Here is a 27821-nt window from a genome sequence, read left to right as displayed (position 1 = left end):
GCTGAAGCCCGGTGGGGGAGCAGCTCATAAATCAGGTCCCACTCCCACCCGGTCACTAACAAGCGGGGCTGCCTACCCGCCTCTGTGGGGTCCCTGCCTCTGGGCCCCCACAGAGGCCTGGAGCAGCCAGCTGGCCAAGGCCTCCAGAGTGCCTTGGCCTCCACCCCCACTCACGGCCCCCAGATAGATAGGGGCATTTTTTTTTTCTATTAGGAGAAGAAAAAAATAAACCTAAATGAAGAGAAACACCAACAAAGAAGGAGAGAGGCCTGCGGAGTCACGTGGGGGCAGAGACCAATTGGGCCTCTGGTGGCCCCCCCCTTGGGGCGGGGAGGAGAAGGAGGACGGACGGACAGGGCCAGCCTACTGTCTGCCCGCCGCCCGCCGTGGTGTGAAGGACTTCCCGTGTGCCCACGGTCACCACTGCCCCATCTGGGCCTCCCCTCGGGCCCCCTGCACCCACTGACCACCCTCATCCAGCGCAAGAGCTTGCTTCTGCTCCGTAAGTGAGGGCCGGGGCCCAGGCCTCCACTGGCCAACCTCCCTCTGCAGCCTCCCAGTGGCCTGGGCCAGCCACTGCCTGCCCTACCGAGTGACTGGTGCCCGCTGCCCTTGGCAGGAAAGGGGCCTGGTCTGTCCCCAGAACTTCCCTGCCATCACCCGTGGACAAATGACTGGAGAGCTAGGCCTTAGGGTGTCCGGAGGTGTTCTGCTGTCGATCAGTGGATTCATGGGACTGTGTTGGACCCAAGTTTTGTAGCCTGTGAGTGTTTCTGGGGCCCCAGGGCCTATCTTTAGGTCTCTGAAGCTCTCTGTCAGTGTGTCTGTGCTGTCTTGGCGTCTCTGTGGATTCATGTGTCTGTCTTCTGTGTCTGTCAGTCAGTCAGGGTTCTGTAGCTGGGTGAGGTCTGACTAGCTTCCTGGGATAAGTGGGTGAGGGGCTGTGATGATGAGCTGGAGTCTGAGGCTAGAGTGGGCTGAGTGAAACACAAGTAGAGGGTCGGTTCTGGGGATCCCAATCTGTGGCAGAGCAATCCTTGGGGGAGAGGACGTGGAGGGGGGACAAAAAGGGCAAACTGATTCCAGGCCTGACCACCACTTCAGCAGGAGCTCCCAGACCTCCACTCTCACCCCTCTGCATCTTCCTCAGCTATGTCCAAGAGACTTGTGGCGGCATCTGCCACAGAGAAGCAACTGGAGACCATCCTACCCAGATGTCCTCCATTGCTTTTCTCTAATTCCCTACAAATGGGTGCCCCGGCACTTGTCACTTTCAGGAGCCCTCTTTCTTCCAGATGTTCAGAGGCAGTAGCTCTGCCACCTCCAGTTTCAGCAGAAGCTGTTGTTTCTCAGGGGTTTGGGATAGAGGGGCAGTGAGGGACAGGGGTCTGTAATTAACTTTCTATCTTGGGCTCCTCCCCAGTCCTCACCAAGATTCATTCATGAAAACTCACTTTCTTCTGTAGTCTGTCTTTTTCCGTTTTATATTGGGAGGGTCTGAGAAGTTCAGAGAAGCGCAGTTAATTGCCCAAGCTTGCACAGCAAGTGGAAGGCAGATCCCTTGGTGCAGGCCCTGGGGTGAATGAAATGAGGAAGGGCCTGTGTGGGGCTCCCTGAGTCTGTGCAGGCAGGACCGAGGCTCTAGCAGAAAAGCCCAAGGAAACAAGAGGCTGCCCTGGCTCCAGGCTTCAGAGTCTTGGCGGTGGGTGCTCTTCATTGGGTGCGCCTCGGGCGGCTTGGCTGCTTTCAAAGATCTCTGGGCCCTTAGGTACCCGAGGGGGCGAGGGCAGGCATCGCACAGACCCCTCCTATCTCAGGCCTCAAATTTGGTAGATGTTCCCCAGCCCTGAAATGAGCGAGTCCAGGCCTGGGACCCCCTTGTCGGGGGCGGCCGGGAGCTTCCCTTCCCGCCTCCCCCGCCCAGTGTGGGAGCAGAGCCCCGGCAGGCAGGGGTCCTCCCGAACTGGGCTCTGCGCCCCAGCTCCCGGCCCTCGGTGGGTGGCTTCGGGTCCTTACCAGACCTCCGCAAACTCTCAACGTGAAAAGACCACCATTCCCATTTCCACCCCGTTTCCAGCTGGACAGTCTTGGGGACTGGGGGGTTGTGGAGGGGAAAGAGGATGACCGAGGCCCTCAGAGGGGCAGGAGTTCTCCCGAGACCCCCAGCTGGACAACCCCTCGCTTCCGCAGAGCCAGCTCCGTTGGGGTTCAGCCGCAGCCCCACCGTGAGGTTCCCACTTCACAGAGTAGGAAACTGAGGGGAGGCGGTGCTGTCTGCTGTCCAGCGAGAGGCCGCGGCTGCGGGGCTGAGAGCCTGACCCCGCGCTCCGAGCGGCGGCCTCCACCCTTCCCCGCGCCCGCCCCGTAGGCCGGCCCGGACTCGCAGGCAGGTGGCCCCAGGCTTCCGGCCCCCAGCACCTGCCGGGTTCCGGGGTGGCCGGCGGCGGGGGGTTGCGGGCTCCAGTCGGGCTGGGGCGGAGGGAGGGCATAGGCGGGCCTGGGGTGGCGGGGACACGGCCGGACCCCCCTCCGGGGGCTGCGTGTGCGGGCGGCGGGGGGCAGGGTCCCAGGTGCGCCCCGCGGCGGCCCTGCAGGCGGCGGGGGCGGGGAACGGGAGGTGGGGGCGGCCAAGGCCTCTCGCCGCCAGCCCCGCGCCCCCGCCTCCCCGCCCCCGGCCCGAGCGGCAGTCATCGCGGGCGGCGCTGCGCCCGGGTGCGGCTCATCCCCGCGGCGGCGGCGGGCCGGGAGGTGCGGGCTCCGCGCGGGCGGGACGCGGGGCGCTGCTGCTCGCAGGAGCCGCCAGGTGGGCTGCGGGCGCGCCCATCCCCGCTCCCCCCGGGACTCTCCGGCCCGGGCTGCTCCCAGACGGGCGCGGGACCTCCGAGGTCCGCGGGGTCCCCGCCCGAGGTCTGCGCCCCGGCTCCGCGCCCGACGCCTGGCTCTCGGGGCGCTGCCGTCGCTGCCGCCGGCTTTGTCTCTCCCGGCTCCGCGCTCTCGGGCTCCGTCCTGCCGGGGGCTGGGGGTCCCGGCCCGGACGGCTCCCGGGGGCCCCTTCTCCCCGCGCCTTCCCAGCCCCGACCTTCCTCCGGGGCGCCTTCGTCTCTCCAGGTTTTCTGCTGGTGTCTCTGACACTCTCTGTCTCTCTCCATCCTCAGGTTTCTCTAGTCTCTCGGGGTCTGTAGTTTACCACCGCGTCTCTGGCAGGGCGTATGTCTCTTCTTGGTTTTCTCTTTGGGTCCCTGTCTCCCGGTGTCTCTGTTCTCTCTTGTGGTATCTCTTACCTCTGAACTATCCATGGCCTATGTATCGTCACCCACCCTCTCTGTCTCTGCCTCTGTCTCTGTCTCTCCCCGTTCTTGTCTTCCCAGGTTGTCTCGGACCCGGCACCAAAGAGCCACGGTTACGCAGGTTTTCGTTGTCCTTGCCCCGGGTTACTCCCGGTTAAGTGGCCTCTGCCGGTTCCTGAGGGTCTCGTTTCTGCCCATTTCTCGGTATCTCTGAGATGCCGTCTCTCTCTTCTCTGTCGGATGCCCAGAGCACTGGACCCCTCCTCCACTGGCGCTGGCGTTTCCCCAGCAGCCCAGCCCATGCCGGTTTTTTTCTTTTCTTCTCAGAATCGGGGTTTTATTTCCAGACGAACGAATGCAGATCAAAGCGCATCGAATCCCAGGCCCGGGGCTTGGGCCCGGCGCGGGCGGCGCGGGAGCAGCCCGCAGGAGGGGCGCGGGGCTCGGGCAGGGCGGGCGGCCGGGCACCTGCTGAAGCGGGTCGCTGCGTTGGCCTTGGGGCGCCGGGCCATGGTGAGGGACGGCGGGCGCGGCGGTGCGGGACCCTCCACCCGGCCCTCACGTTGACCCCCGCCTCCCTCCACAGGCGGACGCCGCGGGCATGGACTATTCGTACGACGAGGACCTGGACGAGCTGTGCCCAGTGTGTGGGGACAAGGTGTCCGGCTACCACTACGGGCTGCTCACATGCGAGAGCTGCAAGGTGAGCCTCCGGGGGCCCGGGGCGGGGGCAGGCTGGGGAGAGCCCAGGGGGGCGGGGGGCCGGGGGCCCGCGGAGGGAGACCGGGCTTGCCCACCTCCTGCCCCCCTCTCGCCCCCCAGGGTTTCTTCAAGCGCACGGTGCAGAACAACAAGCACTACACGTGCACAGAGAGCCAGAGTTGCAAAATCGACAAGACGCAGCGGAAGCGCTGTCCTTTCTGCCGCTTCCAGAAGTGCCTGACGGTGGGGATGCGCCTGGAAGGTGCGTGTCTGTGCTCCGCTGCCCGCCCGCCCGCTGCCCGCGGGAGCAGGGGCTGGGTGGGAGAACCGCGGAGGGCCCCACTGGCACCCTTCAAGTTTCTGGGGCCCCCACTGTGACATTAAGCCCCTACCTCTGCGGGGGGCGGGGAGTGGGGAGGACAGGGGTAGAACCAGCATCCAACAGCGTGAGGAGCTGGCTTAGGGGATCTGCCTGGGCTGAACTGAGAAGCCGAAAGGGAATCCTGGAGAGTGACCCTCGCTCCCCAGTCCCAGGGTGAGATGAGGCACCGAATAGAGCCTTCTGCAGCACCCCCTCTGACCCTCAAGGCCAGGTCTGGGTAGGTTTCCATCCCTGTCAATTTTTTTTTTTTTTTTTTTTTTTTTTTACTGAGAGCTCAGCTCCCAGAGCTACCACATACAGACTGAGTGACACTAGACAAGCTCCTTAACCGCACCTACAGCCAGAGTTCCATTCGGAGAAACTGGTGGAATAGCAGTACCTCCTCCTTCAGTCAGTGCCAGGGAATCTTTGAGAAGCTTCTAGCACGGTGCCTGCCACATAGCAAATGCTCGTTGGCTTGGTCATTACTATCATTCTTTTATTCCTTTAATTTATATTGTCTTTATTTATTTGATAGAGACAGCCAGAAGTCAAGATGAATGGAGAGATGGAGAGGGAGAGAGACAGAGAGACACCTACAGCACTGCTTCACCCCTCACAAAACTTTCCCCCTGAAGGTGGGGACCAGGGGCTTGAACCCCGTCCTTAGGCATTGTAACACGTGTGCCCAAGCAGGTGTGGCACCACTCAGCCTCCTGTTATTATTATTCTCATCGATTGTTATATAATCATCCAGCAGCACTGCCAGCTCACTGTTCGGAGTGTCTACCTACCAACCAAAAGGCTCACTCAGTTCACTCACTTGATGGTGGGTGATATTCCACTCTAGCTACAAGGAGTGGGAAACATTACCCCCAAAGTGCTCAGGCCTGTCTTTGCCTCCTCACCCCCAACTCTGTCAAGAAGGAAGGAAAGACTCAAGCTCTTTGAAGGTGGATAGTTGGAGGTGTCCACCCTGTGGATCCCGGTCAGGCTGTGCATGGAGCAGGCAGCCACTGGCTAAGTTTGTAAACAGTGTGGAAGGCACCTGGTGAGAGCTGCGGAGTGCAGATCCTGTCATGGGGGAAGGAGTCCTGAGTGGGAGGGGGCCATCCTGTCCTATCCCCAGAGCTCATGTCCCAGCTCAGGTCCTCATGAACCAGCATATGCAAGTTGCAAAATCTCCTGGTGGGATTTGAGGAAACAGAGCAGGGTCACCCAAGCCTGTGGTGGAAGGATAACTGGATGGACCTTGAAGTCTATCCTGCTGGAGGCTGCCCCTCTCCCACCCCTTGTCTCTCTTCTCCTTGGGCCAGGAGTAGGGTTCTGTCTGAACCACACTACAGCTGCAGAGACCCACTTGTAGCTTCCAGCTGGTAACATGCTCCTAGCCAGAGGGAGTGACATTTCAGCAAGGAGGTCCATTCTTCCAGCACAGCCCCAGCTAGCCCTAAACCCAGTTGAAGGCAGGGCTGGTGAAATAGTTCTCTCTTTCTCTATCATTCCTTTCCCTCTCTATTTTTGTCTGTCTCTATCCAATAAATAAATAAATAAACAAGGATAGTGAGTGCTCTGCTTTGCCTTGTGTACAACCCAGGTTACAGCCTGGTCCACACTGCATTGAAGGACGCTTCAGTGCTGTGGTTTCTTTCAAACACACACACACACACACACACACACACACACACACACACACACACACACACACTCTCTCTCTCTCTCTTGAAGGTAGCAGAGAAGCCCAGGTCCTTTGCAAGAGAGGGGCTGACAGAGCCAGATAGCCAGACAGGGAAAAACTGGACACAAGGGGCCCACTTCCTGCTTCTGTTTCCCCCCAACCCCCCAGTAAGGCACCTTCATGGCTGAGCTCATGGAGCTCTGAGTTTGACTCTCACAGCTTCGTCCCGCTATGTGACTGAGCAGGAGGCAGGGCACTGGGGGCCAGGGCCATGGGTCCTGCTTACATGGATGAATCTGGGAACATGTTGTGGAGGTGGTGACCTCAGGATTTGAGAGGGAAAGAATATCAAAGGCAGGGGGAAGACAGAGGGGAAGCTGCACTGAAGATGAGTAGAGTGAATGCAAAGTGCACACATGTGGGGTGTCCTGAAGTCTCATGGGCTGAGGGGGACCAGGGCCAGAAGACCTGGTGAAGGAGACTCATTGCATCTCTGGGCAACAGAAGCCACAGTGGGTACTAGGCAGGGGAACACCAGGTCAGACCAGTTGGGACAAACTCTGGGTGGGGACAGAGGGAAGGCAGCACAGAGGGGGACAGCCTGACCCTCTGCCTCTACTTCTGCCCACAGCTGTGCGAGCTGACCGCATGAGGGGTGGCCGGAACAAGTTTGGGCCCATGTACAAGCGGGACCGAGCCCTAAAGCAGCAGAAGAAGGCACAGATCCGAGCTAATGGCTTCAAGCTGGAGACCGGGCCCCCCATGGGGGTGCCTCCTCCGCCCCCTCCCCCACCGGACTACATGCTGCCCCCAGGTCTGCATGTGCCGGAGCCCAAGGGCCTGGGCTCTGCTCCACCTGCGGGTACACTGGGCGACTTTGGAGCCCCAACATTGCCCATGGCTGTGCCTGGCACCCACGGGCCCTTGGCTGGCTACCTCTATCCTTCTTTTCCCGGCCGAGCCATCAAGTCTGAATACCCGGAGCCCTACACCAGCCCCCCACAACCTGGGCCACCCTACGGCTACCCGGAGCCCTTCTCCGGGGGCCCAGGGGTGCCTGAGCTCATCCTGCAGCTGCTGCAGCTGGAGCCTGACGAGGACCAGGTGCGAGCACGCATAGTGGGGTGCCTGCAGGAACCCGCCAAGGGGCGCCCCGACCAGCCTGCGCCCTTCAGCCTCTTGTGTAGAATGGCTGATCAGACCTTCATCTCCATCGTGGACTGGGCACGCAGGTGCATGGTCTTCAAGGAGCTGGAGGTGAGCCTCTCCTTCCACCTGACTGGTTGCTGGACTTGGGGGTCCTCTCAGCTGACCAAATCTCCATCCAGGTCACTCCTTCCCAAGGGCTGGGGCTGGGTCCATCCTGTCCAATGGCTTTATGTCCACATGGGATATTGAGGAGTGCCTTCAGCCCACCACAGCCTTTCCTGCCTCTCTGCTCACTTCTCACTCAATCCTTTCCTCTTGCCTCCTTTGTCTCTACTTTTGCCTTTTTTTTAAAAAAAAAGTCTTTATTTATTAAAGATTTATTATTTTTCTATTTTTTGCCTCCAAGCTTATCACTGGGGCTCTGTGCCAGCGCTACAAATCCACTGCTTCTGGAGGCTATTTTTCCCATTTTGTTGCCCTTGTTATGGTTGTTACTGTTGTTATAGCTGTTCGTGTTGTTGGATAGGACAGAGAGAAATGGAGAGAGGAGGGGAAGACAGAGAGGGGGAGAGAAAGACAGACACCTGTAGACCTGCTTCACTGCCTGTGAGCTAGGGGCTCAAACCGGGATCCTTATGCCGGTCCTTGTGCTTTGCGCCACGTGCACTTAACCCGCTGTGCTACCACCCAGCCCCTAAAGATTTATTTTTAACTATGTATTAGAGATTGAACCAGAACATCATTTTGGCACAGGTGATGCTGGAGATTGAACTCTCCAGGACCTCACGCTTGAGAGAGCTCAATGCTTTAACGCCTGTACTACCTCCCAGGCTGCTCTCTACTTTTATCTCTGCCTCCATCTATTTCTATTGTCTTTCTCTCAGGCGTGTGTCTTTCAGCTTCTCTGTTTCTCTAGCTACTTCTCTCTCTGCTTCTCTCCCAGTTTGGGTGTCTCCAGTATTTATGTCTTTTTTCTCTGAGACCCTGGGTTCCTGCTGAGGACTAATTGAGAGTCTCTGGCTGTCCCAGCCCCTCAGTGGGAAGAGGACCCCACCCAGTTAGTCCTCTCATGCCATAGATGGGGATGGGGAGGTCACAGTGTCTTAGTCTGAGGGCTCTTGGGTTTTATTCCTGGTGGAGGTGTCTGTCAGGTCTTGCTGTCCTTGCATTGCTCAGGTGGGATGGTGTGTGTCTGTGTATGCAAAGGGGTAAGGGGTGGGGTGGGGGAGGCTAGAGGTGAGACAATGCAGCCCTTGATTTTCCCAGCAGGGTGACTTTTTCCTATGGCAAGGTCTTCTGCCCCTCCTCAGATGAGGTGTCAGAGGGCTAAAGAAAGCAGAGAGTAGCAGGAGAAACTGAGGCTAGGCAAGGAAGAACCTCCCGTCAGTCATCCTACCTAGTGGCTTGAAGCACCCTGACCAGAAGCTTCAGCCTCCATTGTGCTCCATCTCCCTCTGATCAGGGTGTTCTGCCAACCTCACAGTTTCCCCAGCCCCACAAGGCCCAATCCCTCCCGCCTGGGCACGGGTCCTCTCCCTGGGCCACTTCCCAGGCTGTTCTGGGGCTGGGTGTAAAGAGTAGGGCCCTGCTGCCCTCCCCCCTGGGCCCACCGCAGCCTTGAGCAGCATTGTCAGCACTGACGCCACTCAGGCCTGGGCTTCCTCCAGGGGCATGTGGCCGGATAGGCCAGGGGCACTGCCTACCTGGGCTGCATGTGGGGGGTGGGGTGGGCATGTGGGGACCATGCCCCCATGGGTGGGGGGACCTGGACTGTTCTGGTAGTCCAGAACATGTGTCGGTGGCTTCTACTTCTGTAGTGGAGGGCTTGTCTTGGTGGTGACCTGACTGTGCTGTCCCTTGAGTCTGTTAGTGGGTGGGACTTCTCTTAATCTCTCGGGGAGACCAGAGATGAGATGTGGGGCAGGGCTTTGAACAGCCCCATCACCTTCCACTCAAGCTAGAGCCCCTGGTGGTGGGGAGGTGAGGATCCCAGGATCCATGGGGTGGTTGCCAGCTTCCCTGCCAGACTTCCCGTGAGTCCCTTGTACAGTGGGGGTGGGGGTGGGGGGTGGGGTGGAGGGGGCACTGCTGGCCTTCCAGAACCTGGATCCAGGGGCTGGGCACTTCCTCTGGCTGCCTTCCTGGTCTCTTGGGGTTTTTCACGCAGGATGGGATGGGCCTTTGTCCCAGCTTTGCTGAGTGTTTTTTCCTGCTTCTAGTTTCTCTGTTGTCCAAACCATCCTGCTTCCCCTTCCCAGAGTCTCTGAGTCGAGCCCAGGGATTATAAGCCCTGGTCAGTACCTTTTGCAAAGGAACCTTGCAGGTTAGGACCAGCTCAGCCCAGATTATAGGGATTGGCCTCATAGGACTTCATTTTTCATTGCTAGGGTATCATGAGTCTGTTGTTGCTACTGTTGTTTGTTTCTTGTCTGTTTATTTTCACATAAACAAACCCACACCATAGCACTGCTCCATCACTTGTGCTATGGTGTTCCCATGTGATGGATGCCAGGCTTGAACCCAGAACTTTGTTCATGGTGAGGTGCTTGTCCCACTGACAGCTTTCTCCCAGCCCCATGTGGAACTTCTTCCCTGCAGGCCCAGTGAGTCTTGGGCTGCTATCCGTTTGCAGAGTCAGGGTGGGGGGCATGGGCAGGAAGGTGGGAGGAATGCAGATCATGTGCTCTTTCTTCTTATTGACTTAATCATCCTCAGGGAAGGGACAGAACTGGCACTCAGAAGAGGGGGGCTCTCTGACTCTAATGGTGGGACAGTCCAACCCAGTGGGGCCAAAGACTGGGACATTGAAGTGAATCAGACTCAGGAAGTTTTCTAGGCCAGCTAAAGAGATAGATATGCACATGGTGATGCCTCAGGGAGCCCAGGCTCTGAGAGAATGAGAAAGGGCTGAGCAGGCTGAGTGGGAAAGCAAATGGCTTTGTGAGAAAGGAGTCAGGGATGAGTTCTTTGACCTGTGCCTTTCCAGGAAGTATCTCGGGAAGCATAAGGGCATCCCAATAAGTGGGAATAGCATGTGGCAGGTCCCAGAGTAGGAAAGGCATGACATGTTAGGGAGCTCTGGGTATCCTCTGAGGTGGGGCTCGAGGGCTTGACAGGACCCAGGAGCTGCCACCTGACACAGCCATTAAGGATTGGTTGCCCTCCCCCTTCATCTTGGGGCAGAGCCTGAGTTCTCCTTAGAACCCCCCACTCAGCCCTCTTAAGTTGTTAATGGCAACTTATTGGCAGGGGAAGCTCTGACTCAGTTCTTTGCTGAGCTGTTGGGGAGCTATTGTCTTTCCTAGCTCACATGTGCCTGAGTCTCTACTTTCCCTGTTCACACAATCAGGGTGTGGTAGGTCTGACCATGGCACAGAAGTTAGTCACAGAGGCCAGCATCAGGGAGACATGTGCTCCAGTTCAGGTAAAGTGTTTAGCATAGATCCTGGTGCACCTGAAGTGTTCTGTAAGTGGAAGCAACATCTGCCTCCTTACTGTCACCCTCCCCCCCCACACACAGTGAAAACCCCACCTCTTGCTGTAGGATTTTATCTATATTTGCTGTACACTAGGTCTGCATATAGACCTAGGCAAGAAGAATGAGTAAAGATAGGTTATAGTCATTTCTTCTGAGTGAAGAGAATTCTGGGAGAAGGTAGGCACAGATTTTGCCATGGACTTATTAAGCAGTTTTATTTATTTACTTATTCTGCCCCCCCCCTTTTTTTTTTTTTTTACTATTTAGCTGCTGTTATCTCCAATTTGGGGATAATTCTTAATTATTTATTTTTATTACTGCTGCCAGGGTTATCACTAGGGCTTGGTGCCTGCAGGATAAATCCACCACTCCTGGTGACTATTTATTTTTCTCCTCCTCCTCCTGCTTCTCCTCCTCCTCCTCCTTCTCCTTCTTATCCTTCTTCTCTTTCTCCTCCTTCTCCTCCTCTTCCTCCTTCTCCTCCTCTTCCTCCTCCTCCTTCTTCTCCTCCTTCTCCTTCTTCTCCTCCTCCTCCTTCTCCTCCTCCTTCTCCTTCTCCTCCCTTTCCTCCTCCATCTCCTTCTCTTTCTTCTTCTCCTCCTCCTTCCTTTTATTTGATAGGATGGGGAGAAATTGGGAGGGGAAGATGAAATAGAGTGAGGGAAAAAGAGACACCTGCAGCACTGCTTTACCACTCATGAAACTTCCCCTCTGTTTGTGGAGTCTGGGGGCTTGAGCCCAGGTCCTCACTGATGATAATGTGTGTGCTCAACCAGGTTCCACCACTGCCCACCCTCTTGTTTTGTATTTATTTTTTACTTATTTTTAAGATGTGTGGGAGAGGACACCAGAGCATCACAATAGGACATGCAGTGCCAGGGAATGAACTAGGAACTGCATGCCTGAAAGTCCAGTACTCTAGCCACTATGCCACCCCTTGGGGCTCACTGAAACAACTTTTTATCTTCAGGGTGGCAGAAACTCACCTGTCCTTGCTGCTTTCTGGATAGTTCCCATGAAGAGGAGATGGGAAGTGTGCAAGATGGGGACCACAGAGGGGGACGGTGAGGGCCAGAGTGCCTGGTGACCTATGCTGACATCAGGTTACTCTCTACATCCAGCTCTGCAGCCCTGGGCTGGCCACAGAGTTCACAGCACAAATACATGGTTTCATTTCTGTGACAGTAACTCTGTTAGCCCCAGGCTAACAAAAGGTGGCCTGCCTCCACTTGGCTGGGGAAGCACCATGGCTGGCCCATGGCATGTCAGCTCCTGGAGAATTACAGGGCCCTCTAACCTTTGGATCAGACCCCAAGGGGCTCTGGAGGTGGTTCTGCTGGGAGGGAGGACAGCTCAGCACCCATAAATACCCTGTCTCTGAGGCAGGCTGCAAAGTGTCAAGGCTTTGGGAAGATTTGTGGCAGACTGGCAGGAGGCACAGCGGCTGGCAGACCACACCGAAGACCCTGGGTCGGGACCTGCAAATGTCTTTGTTCCCAGGGTGGTAGGGAGGCCTGGGGGTAGAAGAGGAACCTTTGGCTTAGGAAGAAACCTAGAAAGTGGAAAACCAACCCTCTTTGGGTAAGTGAGCCTCTTAGCCACCTGCTTTCCATAGAGAGGGCTGGTGGCTGCTGCCTGAGGGTTTTCTTTTAAAATAGAGTGAAGAGTATGTGGGTGGGTGTGGGGGAGGGTGAGTGGGGGTGGGTGTTTTGGAGTTTGGTGTCTTTGTGTCCATCTGTCTGTCTAGAAGAGAGAGTGAGCGACTGTTTGGCAGGAAAGATCGCCTGGCTTGGCAGTAGGTGGAACCCAGGGAGACCAATGCAGGCTTCACAGGGCCCTTCATGACTCATGGCCCTGGGCTTGTGTTTTTCTTTACCTAAGACAAAGGATTTATTTTCACCATTTCTCAGAATAGGAAACCAGGGCAAAGATGAGCGTGGAGTTGAGCTGGGTCTCAGATGAAGAGCCCAGGCCATGAAGTGTTGGCTGCCATCTTGCCCCTATCTGCCCCACTGTCTGCCTCACTTCCAGGGTCTGAGGTCTGGCTACAGAGTCTGCTTCTAGGACTGGGCCAGCCAGGTCACTGTGACCCCTTCTGCTTTTTGCCTCAAGCTCTGTCTGCTTATCTCCTAATTCTTATCTCCAGCTCATTCACCTCCCCACCCCCTGTGCCTTCAACCCAGGCACAAGCGTGTCTGCTTCCCCAGGGCCTCAGTGGTTGGAGAAGGCAGAGCCAGCTATGCCTGTTCCCCCCCCCACCCCCCGTTCTCCCTTTGGGCCAGTATGAGTCTCAGGGAAGTCTTCCTTCCACTGGGGGGTGGGGGGACTCAAGAATCCCCAGGTGCCTCTTTCCCCAGATATGTGCCCAGCTGAGGGCACCTGGGCAGAGCCCAGCTCCTGCATATTCCCCTGCAGCCTCTGTTTCCTCACCTACAATGTGGGCAGTGTCAGTGGGTCAGGGTGAAAAGTCCTGGGTGGGCTAGAAGTGCTCCCAGTCCTGGACCTGGCTGTGGGGCCCCTCTTACCACCCTCCCACCCCTCTAGCCTTGGAAGCTGGGGAGTTCCCCTCAGAGACCTAAAAGGAGGTGTCTCGTCCCTACCCGGTGCTTAGTTCTCCTGGCCTCTTTATCCAAGGGTAGCTGTGACTGGATCTGAGGTCCTTTGCTGGGCTTCCTGTCCTGGCCAAAAAAAGGGGGGCGGCTTGTGGGAGGACTTTCTGCTAGGAGAGGAGGACAGAGGTGGGGGTTCTTCATGGAGATGGTTTGAGGGAGGGTGGGAGAACAGAGATAGATCCTCCCTCTGGGTCTCCATCTGCATAGATTGGGGGGTGGGCAGAGGGGACAGAGAGGCCAAAGGAGGCCTGGTTATGTCTCTATCTGCTCACTTTGTTCTCAGTCCACTCTTTCTTTCTGTGATCACCCCCTTGGGGCACCCCTAACAAAGAACAGAAGGAAAGAAGGGGTTCCTACTCCTCAGAAGAGCTGTTTCTTAGGTCCTGGGACAGTTCCCCTCAGGCCAAAGGTTGCCTGGATTCCTCTAGCCTGGGTCTGGTTTCTCGGTCTGTACTCTGGCCTCTGGAGGCCCAGCAATGAGCAGGACACTAGTTCTGCCTTCCCTGATGCTAGGGACTAGAGGACACAGAGGCATGAACTGATGCCACTACAGGTGCACATAGGATGATAAGGTCACCAAGGGAGGAGGAGGGACCTGGGAGGGCTTCATGGAGGAGGTAACAAACTTGTTGGGTGGCAACAGTGGGCCTTCTGCCACATCTGGCTGATAAAAGTAGAGATCTGGAGTCAGACAGACCTGTGTGACCTTGGGCAAGTTACTTGACCTCTTTGGGCTCAATCTTCTCTCTCTCTCTCTCTCTCTCTCTCTCTATATATATATATATATATATATATATATATATATATATATATGTAGGGGAGAATAGCTGGGCCATCCTCATAGGGTTGTAGAACTGCAGTGTGGGAACTGTCAGTAAGATTTACTTAAGTGGTCATGGACATGGCCCAGGAGAATGCTCTGGAAATAGCCCTGGGGTAGGTGAGTCTGGCTGAGAAGCTGACATGCTAAGAGGGACTGGCCGTCAGCATCCTGTACAATTCTGAATCGCCTGAAGGGCTCAATGTGCCACCATGGGGAACTGTGGCTAAAGAGTGTCCAGCATGGTCCTGGCCTGGCTTTCATTCAGCGCAATGTCAGAGAGCCCTTCAACCTCTTTGGGAGTCTGATTCTTCATCTGAAACATACAGACGGGTTTAGGCCAGACTGAGGGCCCTGCAGGCTCTGGCATCCCATGTCCTCAGGTCCTATAGACCATAGTTATGAATGTTTACTGTTGCTGTGCTAAAATGTGTCACATATGTGTGGACTTTCCTGAAGTTGCTAAGATGTGGCAATATCTCTAATAGACACAGGGTTAAGGTGGATGGCCATCTCCTCCTGAATTTCAACCACAGCAGTCACTAACATTTATCGAGTGCTTACGATGTGCCAAGACACCTAACACTTGGCCCACTTTATAGAGGAGAAAGCTGAGGCCCAGAAAGGTAATAGAACTTGCTTGTGGTCCTACAGCCTGAAAGAGGTCAATCTGGGACCAAGAGTAAGGCCCGTTAGAGCCCCACCTCAGCCATTGGACCCTCCTTTTATTCTGCCAGGCCCTTAGCAGCCTGGGGTGGACAGGTGGGCTAGTGGTGCAGGCAGTGTAGCAGCTCACCCAGACCCCACACCTTCCTTTACTTTGGAATTGGGTGTAGGGTGAGGATGTCTGACCTGACCCTGGGCCCCTATGGGCCTCTTCTCTCTCTCTCTCCTTCCCCCACCCCCAGGTGGCCGATCAGATGACACTGCTGCAGAACTGTTGGAGCGAGCTGCTGGTGTTCGACCATATCTACCGCCAGATCCAGCACGGCAAGGAGGGCAGCATCCTTCTGGTCACAGGACAAGAGGTGACCAACCTTATTGTGCCAGCCTCCCATCGCCCCTGTGCTCTTCCAGAGTACTGGGCCTCTCCTGCTGCCTGAATGTCACCCCTTTCCTCAAGTCCATCCTATGTGCACCTCTGGCCCAACCTTCCTCTGACCCACCTTGGCCATGACTTTGATAGGAATCAACCCCAAGGAGTGCTGCTCTGGGGGAAGCCACTCAGGAACATGGGGAAGGTCGGGGGTCCTTGGGGGCTTGGATCTAAAAATAGATAAACAGAGGTTGGGCAGGAATGAAAGGTGGTGGGGGCAGTCCCCACCTTCACACAGAGCCAAGGGTTGGGAGAAGTTTGGGTCTGCTGGGTGTGTGGATCACGTGCCCCATGGTGGGTAAAATGAGCTGAGAAGTGAGGTTTGAGAGGATGTTAGGAACTGACTCAGATAAGATCTTGAAGTCCTTTGATTTTTGAATGAATGATTTGGCAGAGGGATCTGAGCACCCCCTAAAGTCAGAATTTGGGCCTTCTTTAGGATAGAGAATAAAGACCCTTAGTGTGGGAACCCAGGGCCCTCAGCAAACTTCTGCATGGGGGAAGACGGAGGTTGGTGCCCACAGGCTGGCCTGGGGGAGGGAGCAGGGGAGAGTGGGCTGCAGACCAAGGCCCCTGTCCACACTCTCAATTTCCACTCTGGGTATCTTAGACTATGCAGGGGAATGACTGCTGGTCCCAGGGGTCTCCTGTCTCTGAGGCCACCTGTGAGTGCAAATGCAGAGTCTGAGCTGTGAGTGTGTTGGCCTGTGCTGTGCCACTTACATGGTGAAGCCTCCAGGGATGTCACATATGCGTGCGCTTTCCTGAAGTCTGTTGTACAGACAAGATCTGCCTGTCACATGTCAAAGTGGGTGTACATGTGACCCCATCATGTGAACTAGCACAATAGCCAGTGTGTGCACCCCCATTTTCTACAGTGGGGGGGGGGCAACCCCGTGAGTGTCTTCACAGATGTGCATGAGTGCAAATGTGAGTCCAGATGTGGCCACATGTCTAGTCTAAGGATCCATGTATGGGCTGCAGGGCCCCTGGGCAGTCATCATGTGGCTGAGTCCACGTGTAGCCAGGCTGACTTGCCTGGCCCTGACACCTGCTATGAGAAGGTGCTCACTGCAGCAGACACCACACAAAACAAAAGCTACTCGTCCACCCTGCTGGGCTTGGTTGCTGCAGCTTTTTCTACATAAAGAATACTTCAGTTCTTCCTCCACACCCACTGGCCTGATATGGCCCTATAGCAGAGGGGCATTGGCTCTGGGCTAGCACTGTGGGGAAAACAGGGAAGCCTGTTCCTCCCACTCCTATCCCCAGGGCTAGGAGGGCCCTTAGGCCCAAGGCAGTGGTCCCCAGTTGACTCAGCCCCAGGCTGGGTACACCTGACCCCAGCTTCCAAGCACTGCCTCTCCCTGCCCCCTAAGCAGCATCTCTTGCTCATAGTTTGGCATGGTCTGATGCTCTGACTGCTGCCCTCTGCCCTCCCAGGTGGAGCTCAGTACAGTGGCTGCCCAGGCTGGCTCCCTGCTGCACAGCCTGGTGTTACGGGCCCAGGAGCTGGTGCTGCAGCTCCACACACTGCAGCTGGACCGCCAGGAGTTTGTCTGCCTCAAGTTCCTCATCCTCTTCAGCCTTGGTGAGTGGTGAGTGGTTTGAGCAAGGTTGGGCCCACCAGATGGCCAGGGGAAGGGTGGATGGTGGGTTGGAGGTGGGTAAGAGCCCCTGCTTAGTAAATAAGCATTTGAGGAGATCTGGCTTAGGCTCCTAAGATGGGTTGCTTCTTCTCTGGGCCTCAGTTTCTCTGTTTGGAAGCCCAGAGGGCAGAGATAATGCCCGAGACTTCCCTTTTAATGGAATTTGGTCATAACCAGCTGGAATCCCTAAAAAAATGCCCAACCCACCTCAAGTGCCACCTGCTTTCAGGAATTTCTGATCTCTGATCCTGCCACAGGATCCTGTTTCTTCTTCATTTTCTGCTCTGAGGAGGAGGGGAAGTGGATCTGAATTCTGACCACTTTGGGGTGCTAACCCCTTCACCCATTCATTCATTCATAAAAACATTTGCTCAGCATCTGCCCTGTACAAGGCACTGGTGATAAGAGTGAACACACAGAGAGCCCCAGGCCCCTGTCTTCACAGAACTGACCTCCACAGTAGGGGAACTTAATTCATGAAATACACCAGTAAGCAAAAATGATTAGTAAAATGCCAAGTCTGGGGGATTATGCTAAGTGCTAAAGAGGTGAATGAAGGGTGGATAAGGGGCAGAGGATGAGCCTGAACTTGCCCCCCACTGTTTGCCTCAAGAGGTGTCTCCATCCTCCTGACTCAGGTCAGCCTCCACTCTCCTTCCCCCGCTCTGTCATTCACCCAGTAAGCTATCTCCCATGTCCAGTGATGCTTCATGCCTAGAGGCTTCCTTTCTCTGATGGCTTCCCATCTGGGAGGGGCTGGGACTGAGAGATGGGGACTCCAGGATGGGGAGTCAGGGCTCTGCTTGTAAAGCTTCTTGGACGAGGGACGTCTGAGCAGGATTTTAGAAGATGGATAGGGGTTTGGTGGGTGGATTAATCGTCTAACAGAGTTGCAGAAAAGATGAAAATTTGGTATACAGAGGGGCATGTGAGCTTTATCATCTGGGAAGGGGACTGAGATGAGATACTGTCTATCTGGCAGGTGGCAGTTTAGTCACAGTCCACTAGAGGGGTGCCTTCCTATGAGTAGAGAGAGCTGAGAGACTCAGAGGGGGTGACTAGTGAAGTGTGAGTGTAGGGAGCCCAGTGCTCAGGTTGTGGCTGTATGTCCTGACCTCATGAGCTGGGTCTCTGGCCTCTGGCACTTCAGGCTGAAGGGCTGATTACTGCTGCAGAGGCTGGCAGGGCTGGCAGGGCTGGCAGGGCTGGGACAGCATCAGAATGTTGGTAGAGCCTCAGGCACCCAGGCCAGGCTGATGCTTGTTGAGGGGGAACCCCATCTTTCCTGACCACTGGGGCTATCCTCCTGCCCACCTTGTCTTTGTGAGTTTTGGGGTCCCCTTTGTGAGTTTTGAGGTCCCAATAGTTGACTTAAGGCAGAGCTGGTCTGGGATGGGGAGATCAATCTCTCTCTCTCTCTCTCTGTGTACTTGGTATCTTTGTGTATGTGTGTGTGCATCTCATGTACAGACTAAACTCTCACAGACCTGTAGCTTATAAGGAAGGTCCCATTGTGTGAAGAACCTGTGGGTAACTGGCCAGCAATGGGAGCATCTGAGGGTTGTGGAGGGGAGGACAGTGCTAGGAGGAGGGGCACATAGAGATGGAATCTACAAACAGTCCTCATGATTTGTGAGGGTGAGAGGAGAGTGGACTGACAGCCACCAGTCTCTTGGGTCAGGGCTCCATCATTCCTTGGGCGCCCCCTATAGAGCAGGGACTCAGGTACTAGCTTTCTAGTAGGGCCTGAGACCCAGGTCTGCACCCCCAACCCTATTCCCTGGAATAGCTCTGGGCTCCAGCACTCCTCTGGGGGGGGGGGGGGAGGGGTGGAGATGGGAGCGGAAGGGGACAGTAGACTGAGCCCAGCCCTTCTCTCCAGACTCCAGGCAAATGGTCAGGCTTAGAGCCATGAGTTCCCCACCCTCCCTGCTGCTGGACTTTATCCTGTTTTCCAGAGAGGCAGCTGCAGCTCGAGAAATGGGCACTGTTCACAGGGCTTGGATGAGGGTAAGGGTAGGCTGGTTGAGTGTGATGTGTGCATATGTGAGAAGGGCAGGATGGGGAACAGGAACTGATTACCTGGTTTCTAAATCTGGACTTTTCTCTCTGTATGCCTATAAGCAAGTCACTTTCCTCTCTGAGCCTTGATTCTTCTATTTGTAAAATGATCTTCACTATAACCCTTAACTTGCTAGAAAGACCAATGAGTGATTCTCCAGAATTATCAGCACATGACCTGGCCCCATGGAATAGGTGCCAGCATATTTTCCCTGACGGTTTTCTTGTTATTAAATGAAGTTCTGGGGATGACAAAGGTCCTCATGCACGCAAGATACAGTTGAGCACCCTACTGGGATCAATTTTTATTTTATCTATTTTTATTATATGATATTTTCATTATCTTTATTTATTTGATAGAGACAGCCAGATATCAAGAGGGAAGGTGGGGCTAGAGAGGAAGAGAGAGAGAGACACCTACAGATCTGCTTTAACACTTGTGAAGCTTTTCCCCTGCAGGTGGGGAAAGATTGAGGCCTTGAATCTGGGTCCTTGAGCATTGTAACATTTGTGCTCAACCAGGTGTGCCACCACCTGGGCCCCATCAGTTTTTACTCTTTATTTTTAGGGAGGGAGAGATACCAAAGCATCTTTCCACCATCCATGCAACTGTACCTGTTCTTACCTTTGGTATTGTCCATGACAGTTTCATACAATGCCAGAGATCAAACCCAGGGCCTTGTATGTGAAAGGCATGAACTTTACTTCCTGAGACACTTCCCAACCCCTCACCCCTGACAATTTTCAGTTTTTGTTATAACTTGCCGGGCTAGTGTGGGGGTGCCTCTTCCCGGGCGCGTGCTCTCTGGGTTGGAGAGAACTCGACCGGAGCCAGCCTGGGCTACTACTCACTCAGCGACATGGGTGAGATGACTCAGGAACTCATGGCGGAGTGGCAATGAAATGTCTTTATTGATCAGAGAGCCAACGCTTTTAAATGGTAGACCCGGAAGTGGCAAGTCGGAAACAGAAATGGCTAGGAAGGGGGTGGAGAAAGGCAGGAACTTCCTTAGCAACTGTTGCGAGGGTTTTAAGTGGTAGGATTAATATTACCCTGCAGGCATGGAGGGTCTTGAGGTAGAAAGAAGACAGATCAAAGGAATGGAAATGGGTGGGGATCTCTCAGGCAAAACAATGATTATGTAGATAGGCCATAGTATCAGGAATGCAGGGTGCTTTGTGAGGCTCCTCACAATTACCCGACAATAACTTATTAAATAACTGACAAATAAGTGAAGAGCCAGTCACTATCATTCTTGTCTACTGTGTGCTTGTTATGGTGTCTTATCTTTGGAAATACAGATACCAGTCTGACTGAAGTGGGATATCCAGTCCAAAAGACTGGAAACTTGAGTGATTTGGGCACAAGGATGGACGGAAAAAGCCCCAGTAGACATGGGCTGGCCAGTTTGGAGAGGAGCCTAATTAGTCACATGTAATTAGGGTTAGGCTGGGGAGGAGAAACCACTCCCACCTGAAGATATCAGGGAAGGCTTCTGAGAGGAGGGGGCCTCTGACCTAGGTCTTACAGTATAAGGAGTGGTCTGGGTGAAATAAAGAAAAAAAGAGTTTGTACCAGAGTGTGGGAACTCCTGGCAGGGAGATAAGCATCATGGTTATACAAGACTTCAAGCCTGAGGCTCCAAAGTCCCAGGTTCAATCCCTAGCACTGCTACAAATCAAAGCTGAGTAGCGCCCGTGTGGTGGTGGTGGTGAAGACTCCTGCTACCTTGGTGGAACTGTGGGGCAGGGAGGGGTTGGAACAGCACTAGTGAGGTGGGCAGGGGCAGAGTTGGACAAGACCTTGAATATCAGACCAAATAACCTGAACCTGCTTTGGGGGAGGAGTTTAATTCAGAGGAACATAATCAAAATGTGTGCTTTAGCAAGGTTCCTCTAACTAGTGTGAGAAAAGGGTGGCAGGTGGCACCTTGGACCCCAGTAAAAACCACCACTGGAGGCTGGTGTGCAGTGGACAAGATAAAGGGAAGTTTTGTCCAGAGTCTGAAAGGGATCTGGGGTGGCCCCCACCCCAAACACCAGAACTGGGTCTGAAAGGGGAAGCAGACCTGGAGAGAAGGGTGACCACTTGTGCAAAGACCACTAGCTGTCATGCTTCGCCTCCCAGGCCTGGGACGCCTATGCAGGTTGCTCCCTCACCCACCCACCCCACCCCACCCCACCCCACCCACCCCACCCCACCCCACCCCACCTCCCTATAGCCCACTCAGCGCCTCCTTCTCGCCTGCCTCCGCAGAAGGGTACCATTTGGCATCTAAATAGCCGGCTCCGGCAGACGCCGAGGCAGGTAAGGAGGTTTAATTAAAATTAGTGCTTCTCTCCTGGCAATCACGGTGTTTATGAAGATGGGCCCGGCTGGCATTGTTCCGCAGAGGACTTAATCGAAGCTTAATGGATTGACCTAACATTCGATTTCCTGACTTCCATTGAGGCGGCGGCAGCAGCATTCCCTTAAGCGTTTGCAATTTACCCACTGCTCCGCGCCAACAAAAGGCGGCCTGAATAGCAGCCCCACTCGAGGGGCCATTGTGCGCGGGGGCGCCTGCCTGAGTCACCGCTATTGGGACAACATTCTTTATGCCTCGCTGGAATGAAAAGATTATTCAAATATTCAATTAAACCGTGAAAAGGGGGCTTTTCTGAGAAGCTGGGGGGCCCCAGCTCAGCGGAGCTAGCGGGCTGCTCTCTGAGGAGGGGGTGCCATCTCCCCTGCCCCCTCCTGCCGCCCACCTCTAGGATTGCTGGGAGCTGAGCAGGCTTGGGGACCACGGAGCCAGGTCTCTAGCATGCTCATGTTGCACCTGCTGTGGCTCAGGGCCCAGAGCTGGGTACACACATTAGGTCTGGCTCTTGGGCACCTGGTGGGGCTGAGATGAGCTGGCTCCTGCTTGGCAGATGGCAGGAAACTGAGGCTCAGAGAGGGAAAGGAGCTTGCTCAAGGTCACCCAGCTGGTAGTGAGGCTGGGATTCGAACTCCTGCCACAAGAAGGGGTGTCTCTGGGTTTACTGAACCCTGCTGCCCTGTTAATGGGGGGAGGGCCTGACATCCCAGAGAACCAGTTCTCTCAAATGGACTTGCAAGGAGGGTGGGAGAAGGGGCAGGCCTAGACTAGGGTTTTCTCCAGTACGAGGAAGATACAAAGATGCAAGCCTGCAGCACACACTACCTTCTCGGGAGAAACTCAGGAGCCCAAAGGTGGGGACCTTTGGACAGGTCTCCTGGATTGGCAGGAATGTGATAGTATTGTGTCTGGCCCCCAGCATGCTTGATGACACCCCTACTTGTCCCCAGTACTCAAAAACCAGAGAGACCTGGGTTTGAATTCAGTCACTGAAATCTACTGTTTCTGAGCCTGTCCTAGCATGCTTGGGAGGTATGTGGGTGTGTCGGGGGTGAGGGTGTAGCTGAGCTGGGGACTCAGTGACTGCTGTCCTCTGCAGCTTTCATGGGGCAGTGGGGTCTCCAGCCTGCAGAGGGTCATGTAGCACTGCCAGGAAGGGGGCTGTCCCTGAAAGGTGTCCTTGTTCCACGCCCACACCCTGTGCCACTACGTTATCCCTGGCACAACACTGCACTGCTGAGAACAGTAAATCCCAGTAAAGCCAACGCCCCTCGAGTCAGTACACCCCCCACTCCACTCCCAGCTGCTTTCTCCTGGCCAGCCCCCTTGACTGCTGTGTGGCCTTGAGCTGGTTCCTACCTTTCTGTGGAACCCCCCCCCCCAGTCTCTGACTCTGAATTGTTAGAAGACAATGTTGGATTTGCCCAGCCTCATGGGAGGTGGGACATGAGGGATGAAAGTTGAGACAGAATTGGAATGGAAAGAGGTTGGGATAGGGATGAGGCCAGCAAGCAACTCTTGCTCCTGGGAGACCAACTAGGTGGGGCAACTTCTCAGGGTCTGTGAGTATTTAGAGCAGATCAGACTAGTAAGTGGGGCTGCTATGGACCGTTGGGCAGGTTGTTCACTGCACAGAGGTACCTAGCCAGGAATCAAGTAGGAGCTGAAATCCATCTTGTATGGCCCTTGCCAAACTGTCTCTCTGTAGACAAGGAAGAACTTTCTTTTTTTTTTTAAGTTTTTTTTTGTTTTTTATTTTTTAAATATTTATTTTATTTATTTATTCCCTTTTGTTGCCCTTGTTTTTTTTTATTGTTGTAGTTATTATTGTTGTTGTCGTTGTTGGATAGGAAAGAGAGAAATGGAGAAAGGAGGGCAAGACAGAGAGGAGGAGAGAAAGATAGACACCTGCAGACCTGCTTCACCGCTTGTGAAGCGACTCCCCTGCAGGTGGGGAGCCGGGGTTCGAACTGGGATCCTTATGCCGGTCCTTGTGCTTTGCGCCACCTGCGCTTAACCCGCTGCGCTACAGCCCGACTCCCCAAGGAAGAACTTTCTAATTGGCACAAAGGTGCCTGGTGGTCTAATGGCAATCCTGGTGGGCGAGGGGGTGGGTCACGAAGAAAATAGCCCTGGCTCACATATTGAACAGAGGTGAGGGGAAATGGTAGAGGACTGAGGGCCAGATCCTGCCATACGCCCTGGGGCCTAGCTCAGATTTCCCTAAATCCATCTTGGGACAACATAGGTCTGGGCTGGCGTGCTAGGGGTGGCTGGGGATCAGGGTTGCCAGGAGCCCCGAGCCCTCCTGGCGCAGTGGGTGTTAAGGGGATTAAAAGAGCTGAGTGAGGGCTGCACATGTCGGGCTCCACACTCCCCCACAGCAGCTAGTCTAGGGGCAATGTGGGGATGGAAAGTGGATAAGGAACCATTTCCTGAGCCTGGTCCTAGGTCAGGCTGGGCTAGGTTTTGGGGAGTGGGGACAGAAGTCTGTGAATCCCTGCTGACCCTCAGCCCCCCAGCAGGAAGTGCAGCCTAGAAACTGTGGTGAGGATTCCCACAAAACCCCGGTGTTTCCTGGGGGGGCCCTCTGTGGCTATTGTGCAGACCCCCAACTATTCACTTCTGCCATTGAGGGGGAAGGCCTTTCAGCTCAGGGTTTAAGGTCACTGGTCAGAAATGGTGGGGTGGGATCTGAATTCTTTTAGAATGGCTCTCTCAGGACATCTTGGGTGTTTTCACCAGCCCACAGGTGTGGGAAGGGGGATGTGTCTGTGTTCATTAACTTCTCTCTTCCTCCTTGGCTTGATCCTTGGTTCCTGCAGAGTCTGGAGCCCACCATGATCTCACAGTGGACTTAGTTCATTGCTCTTACCCCTGTTCTTTTGTTTTTAATAAGAGAGAGAGAAATGCAGAGAAAAAGGGGAGACAGAGACACCAGAACACTGTGATGGTACTGGGGACTGAACCTGGGACTTTAGAGCATCAGGTATGAAAGAAAGTCTTGGGAGTCAGGCTGTAGCGCGGCGGGTTAAGTGCAGGTGGCGCAAAGCACAAGGACCGGCATAAGGATCCCAGTTCGAACCCCGGCTCCCCACCTGCAGGAGAGTCGCTTCACAAGCGGTGAAGCAGGTCTGCAGGTGTCTATCTTTCTCTCCTCCTCTCTGTCTTCCCCTCCTCTCTCCATTTCTCTCTGTCCTATCCAACAACGACAACAACAATAATAACTACAACAATAAAACAACAAGGGCCACAAAAGGGAATAAATAAATAAAAATATTTAAAAAAAAGAAAGTCTTTTGCATAACCTTTATGCTGTCTGCCAGCCAGCTTGTCCCTGTTCTTACACACTGAGCTCTGTTCTCATTCTCTTTCTTTCAATTTTATTAGATAGGACAGATAGACATTGAGAGGAAAGGGGAAGATAAGGAGAGAGAGAGAGAGAGACCTGCAGACCTAGACTTACTTCACTGCTCTTGAAGCTTGGCCCCTGCAAGTGGGCAGTGGGGGCTTGATCCTGGGTCCTTGCATGTGGCAACATGTATGCTCAACGTATTGTGACACCACTTAGCTCCCTCTGAGTGCATTCCCAATGTGTCTGGGTGCCTTTGCGTTAGAGGTCTCCTGGATCTTCTTCTCCACTTATTTCTGCTCAGCCCATATATTCACAGAGCCACATGCTCTGTGTCACATCTGTTCCATTGTCTGTCCAAGGCCCAGGACTCCCCAGGAGCAGTACCACCTAGACACCCAGGCTACTCTCTCATCATGGCTCCAGAAGTAAACTTCCTTGGGGGTACTGGAGGCTTTTTATTGCTCAAAGGGGAGCCCCAAGTAGTGTCTGCTGCTCTAGATGGGTCTCCGGGTCCCTGTGCCTCAACAGCTGTGAGGAGAGCCTCTCCCACATTCACAGTGACCCCTGGCGATGGTGCTGATGAAGGGACGGTGATGTTTGTGATGGGTGTTGATACTGGTGGTGACCACTGCAGGGTCATAGTGACAGGACAGCTTTGGCCAGGGTGAGGGATTGCTGTTGATCCTAGATGTGACAAGAGCAGGAGCAACCGGGGCAACTCTGAATCCTCACAACACTCTGGCAGAGTGGGTACTGCGGTGATCCCTGTTCATAGAGGAAACCGAGGGTTTGGTTAAGCCATGGTGAGGTTGGTGAAGTTGGTGGTGGTCATGGCAGTGCCAATGACAATGGCAGTAATGGTGGTGACTGGGAGCTATGGTTGGGTGGTTGGTGGTGGCTGTATATGTGACAGTCACAGGGCTGTCGGTGACTGTTGAGGGCAGTGCCCAAGATGATGGTGGCGACAGGCGGTAGTGACCCAGCACTTGGTGGCAGCAATGGCTGGGCTTGGGGAGGTCAGCAGCATCAGGAGGGGTGACTGCCCATGGCTGCAGTGCTCCTCATCCACATGTGGGTGACGATGATGAGGAGACGGTGACAGTGTGGGTGATGGTGGCGGTGGCACCCACGTCTTGGGTGCTGGCTGGCTGGAGTGTTGGTGTTGGTGAGGCAGTGGCCAGCTGGTGATGGGGCCCAGCTGTGACTCAGTGCCTGTCTTTGCAGATGTGAAGTTCCTGAACAACCACAGCCTGGTGAAGGATGCTCAGGAGAAGGCCAATGCTGCACTGCTTGACTACACCCTGTGCCACTACCCACACTGTGGGGACAAGTTCCAGCAGCTGCTGCTGTGCCTGGTGGAGGTGCGGGCGCTGAGCATGCAGGCCAAGGAGTACCTGTACCACAAGCACCTGGGCAACGAGATGCCCCGCAACAACTTGCTCATCGAGATGCTGCAAGCCAAGCAGACTTGAGCGGGGAGCAGGAGGGGGGCGGGGCTGGGGAGGGGCCCAGCCACCCCAGGATTTCCAGATGGTTTATTTTATTATGCTGACCCAGGAGCCCCGCCCTATAGGCTCCCACCCCCTGAATTCTCTAAAGCCTGTGTTTGGGAGGTTGGTGGAGGGTGGTCCAGGCCTGACTGAGGTGGGGTGGCCCCTGCTAGACACTGGCACTTACCTGCCACTCAGAGTGCCCTGTGAGGGTGGTTCCTGGTCACCTCTCCCTCCCTTTGCTCCCATCTGTCTATCCTCAGGAAAATCCGCAGAGGAGGTCTGGGACCCCTGGGGGGTGGGGTAGGCAGTGATCTCCTTATCCCCTAGGTCAGAAGTCATCCCTCCCGCTTCTGGAAGCAGAGCAGAGAGAGGCTGGACAGGCCCCACTGGGGGTGGGGGGGGCACAGAGGGTCTCCAGAACCCCCTCACAGAGACTGGGGGAGGGAAACTCTACTTTGAAATCTGGGGATAACAGAGTTTGCAAAATTGGGCAGGGACTGTTGTGCCCAGAGGACACTGGGAGACTGGTTAGGACAAAATGCCTTCCTCTCTGGTCCTTCTCTCCACCTAGGTCCTGCAAGGGAGAACTTTGTCACCTAGACAGTGCTTAGTTGTACTGTCACCTCTAGCTGGCTCCTGGCTCCCTACTGAGGAGAGACCCCTCCATTAATGTACATTTATGCCCCTCCCTTGTCCACCATCCAGGCTGGTATTGATCTGCAAGGCTGTAGTCCAGAGGCATGCTTTGTTTTTAGTTTTCAGCCCCCTTAAATACTCCTTGAGAGGTTTGTATGGGGAGAGGGGTAGAGAACACATTTGAAGACTGCCGCTGGGACTCAGGGGTTACACCAAGTATGGCCTGTGGTCTCTCCCCAAGCACCCTGATGCCAAGTATCCCCTGGACAGTGCTGGGCCATTATTTCTAAATCCCCACTTGAGTCCAGAGAAGAGCTACTGCTCACTCCCCTTCTTGTGAGATGAACAGTGGAAAGTCCTGTGAGGGACCCAGAGTCTCTGTGGGTGGGAATGCCGGCAAACTTGGGATGGTGTCTCTGCCTCTAAATAAGGGACATCAGTGATGTCCCTGCTCCACCCCATAGTCCCCTGGTGGACTCAATGCAATGTCTCCTTGGAAGCTGAACCTCAACTCCTTGGCCTCCTGACTGTGTCTTGAAAGACATCCTCCAGGGCCAGGCCCTAGAGAGAGGCGTGACTGGCCTCTGTCCCTGAGCTGGGCCACCGTGTGTTTTGCTTTCATGTTGCCAATGCCGCTTGCACTGAGCCTGCCCCATTGGGGGTGACTGGGCTTCCCTGCCCCTCTTCCTCCTGCCACCCTGTCTCAGTCCCCACCCTGTCCACCTAAACATGTGCCCCTTGCCAAGGCCAGAGACCCACAGCTCCCAAACAAGAAGTGCCCTTACATATGTCCCCAGCCCCAGCAGTCCTGAAATAAATTTTGCAATTAGTTTCCAGCTACCTTTGCTTGTTTCCATTCTGGGGCCAAATAAGAAGCACCCGAGAGGGTCTGGATGGTCTAGGGTGAGGCCACAGTGCTGTTGAGATGGAAGTGACATTCCTCTTTTTTTTTTTTTTAAATATATATTTTTTTATTTGATAGGGCAGACAGAAATAAAAAGGGAAGGGAGGGTAAGAAGTCTGTCTTCCCCTCCTCTCTCCATTTCTCTCTGTCCTATCCAACAATAATGACACCAATAAC

At 54.8% G+C, this 27821-nt stretch overlaps 1 protein-coding gene across 2 annotated transcripts; it reads left to right on the top strand.

The window, feature by feature from the left end:
- The first annotated feature begins 339 nt into the window (after positions 1-339).
- On the top strand, positions 340-27576 carry NR5A1 (nuclear receptor subfamily 5 group A member 1). 2 transcript variants are annotated; one of them, XM_007539974.2, is made up of 7 exons: positions 340-502; positions 3874-3990; positions 4110-4251; positions 6660-7285; positions 14996-15115; positions 16627-16774; positions 25836-27576. In XM_007539974.2, the coding sequence occupies exons 2-7, from the start codon at positions 3889-3891 to the stop codon at positions 26081-26083; spliced, it is 1386 nt and encodes a 461-aa protein (XP_007540036.1). In that variant the 5' UTR covers positions 340-502; positions 3874-3888; the 3' UTR covers positions 26084-27576. The 2 variants fall into 2 exon arrangements, with proteins under 2 accessions (XP_007540036.1, XP_060056140.1); XM_060200157.1 differs by lacking the exon at positions 340-502 and adding an exon at positions 534-763.
- Positions 27577-27821: the final 245 nt, after the last annotated feature.

Source organism: Erinaceus europaeus, chromosome 10 (assembly GCF_950295315.1).
Source record: "Erinaceus europaeus chromosome 10, mEriEur2.1, whole genome shotgun sequence".
Classification (NCBI taxonomy): domain Eukaryota; kingdom Metazoa; phylum Chordata; class Mammalia; order Eulipotyphla; family Erinaceidae; genus Erinaceus; species Erinaceus europaeus.
This window is presented reverse-complemented; position numbering and strand designations above follow the sequence as displayed.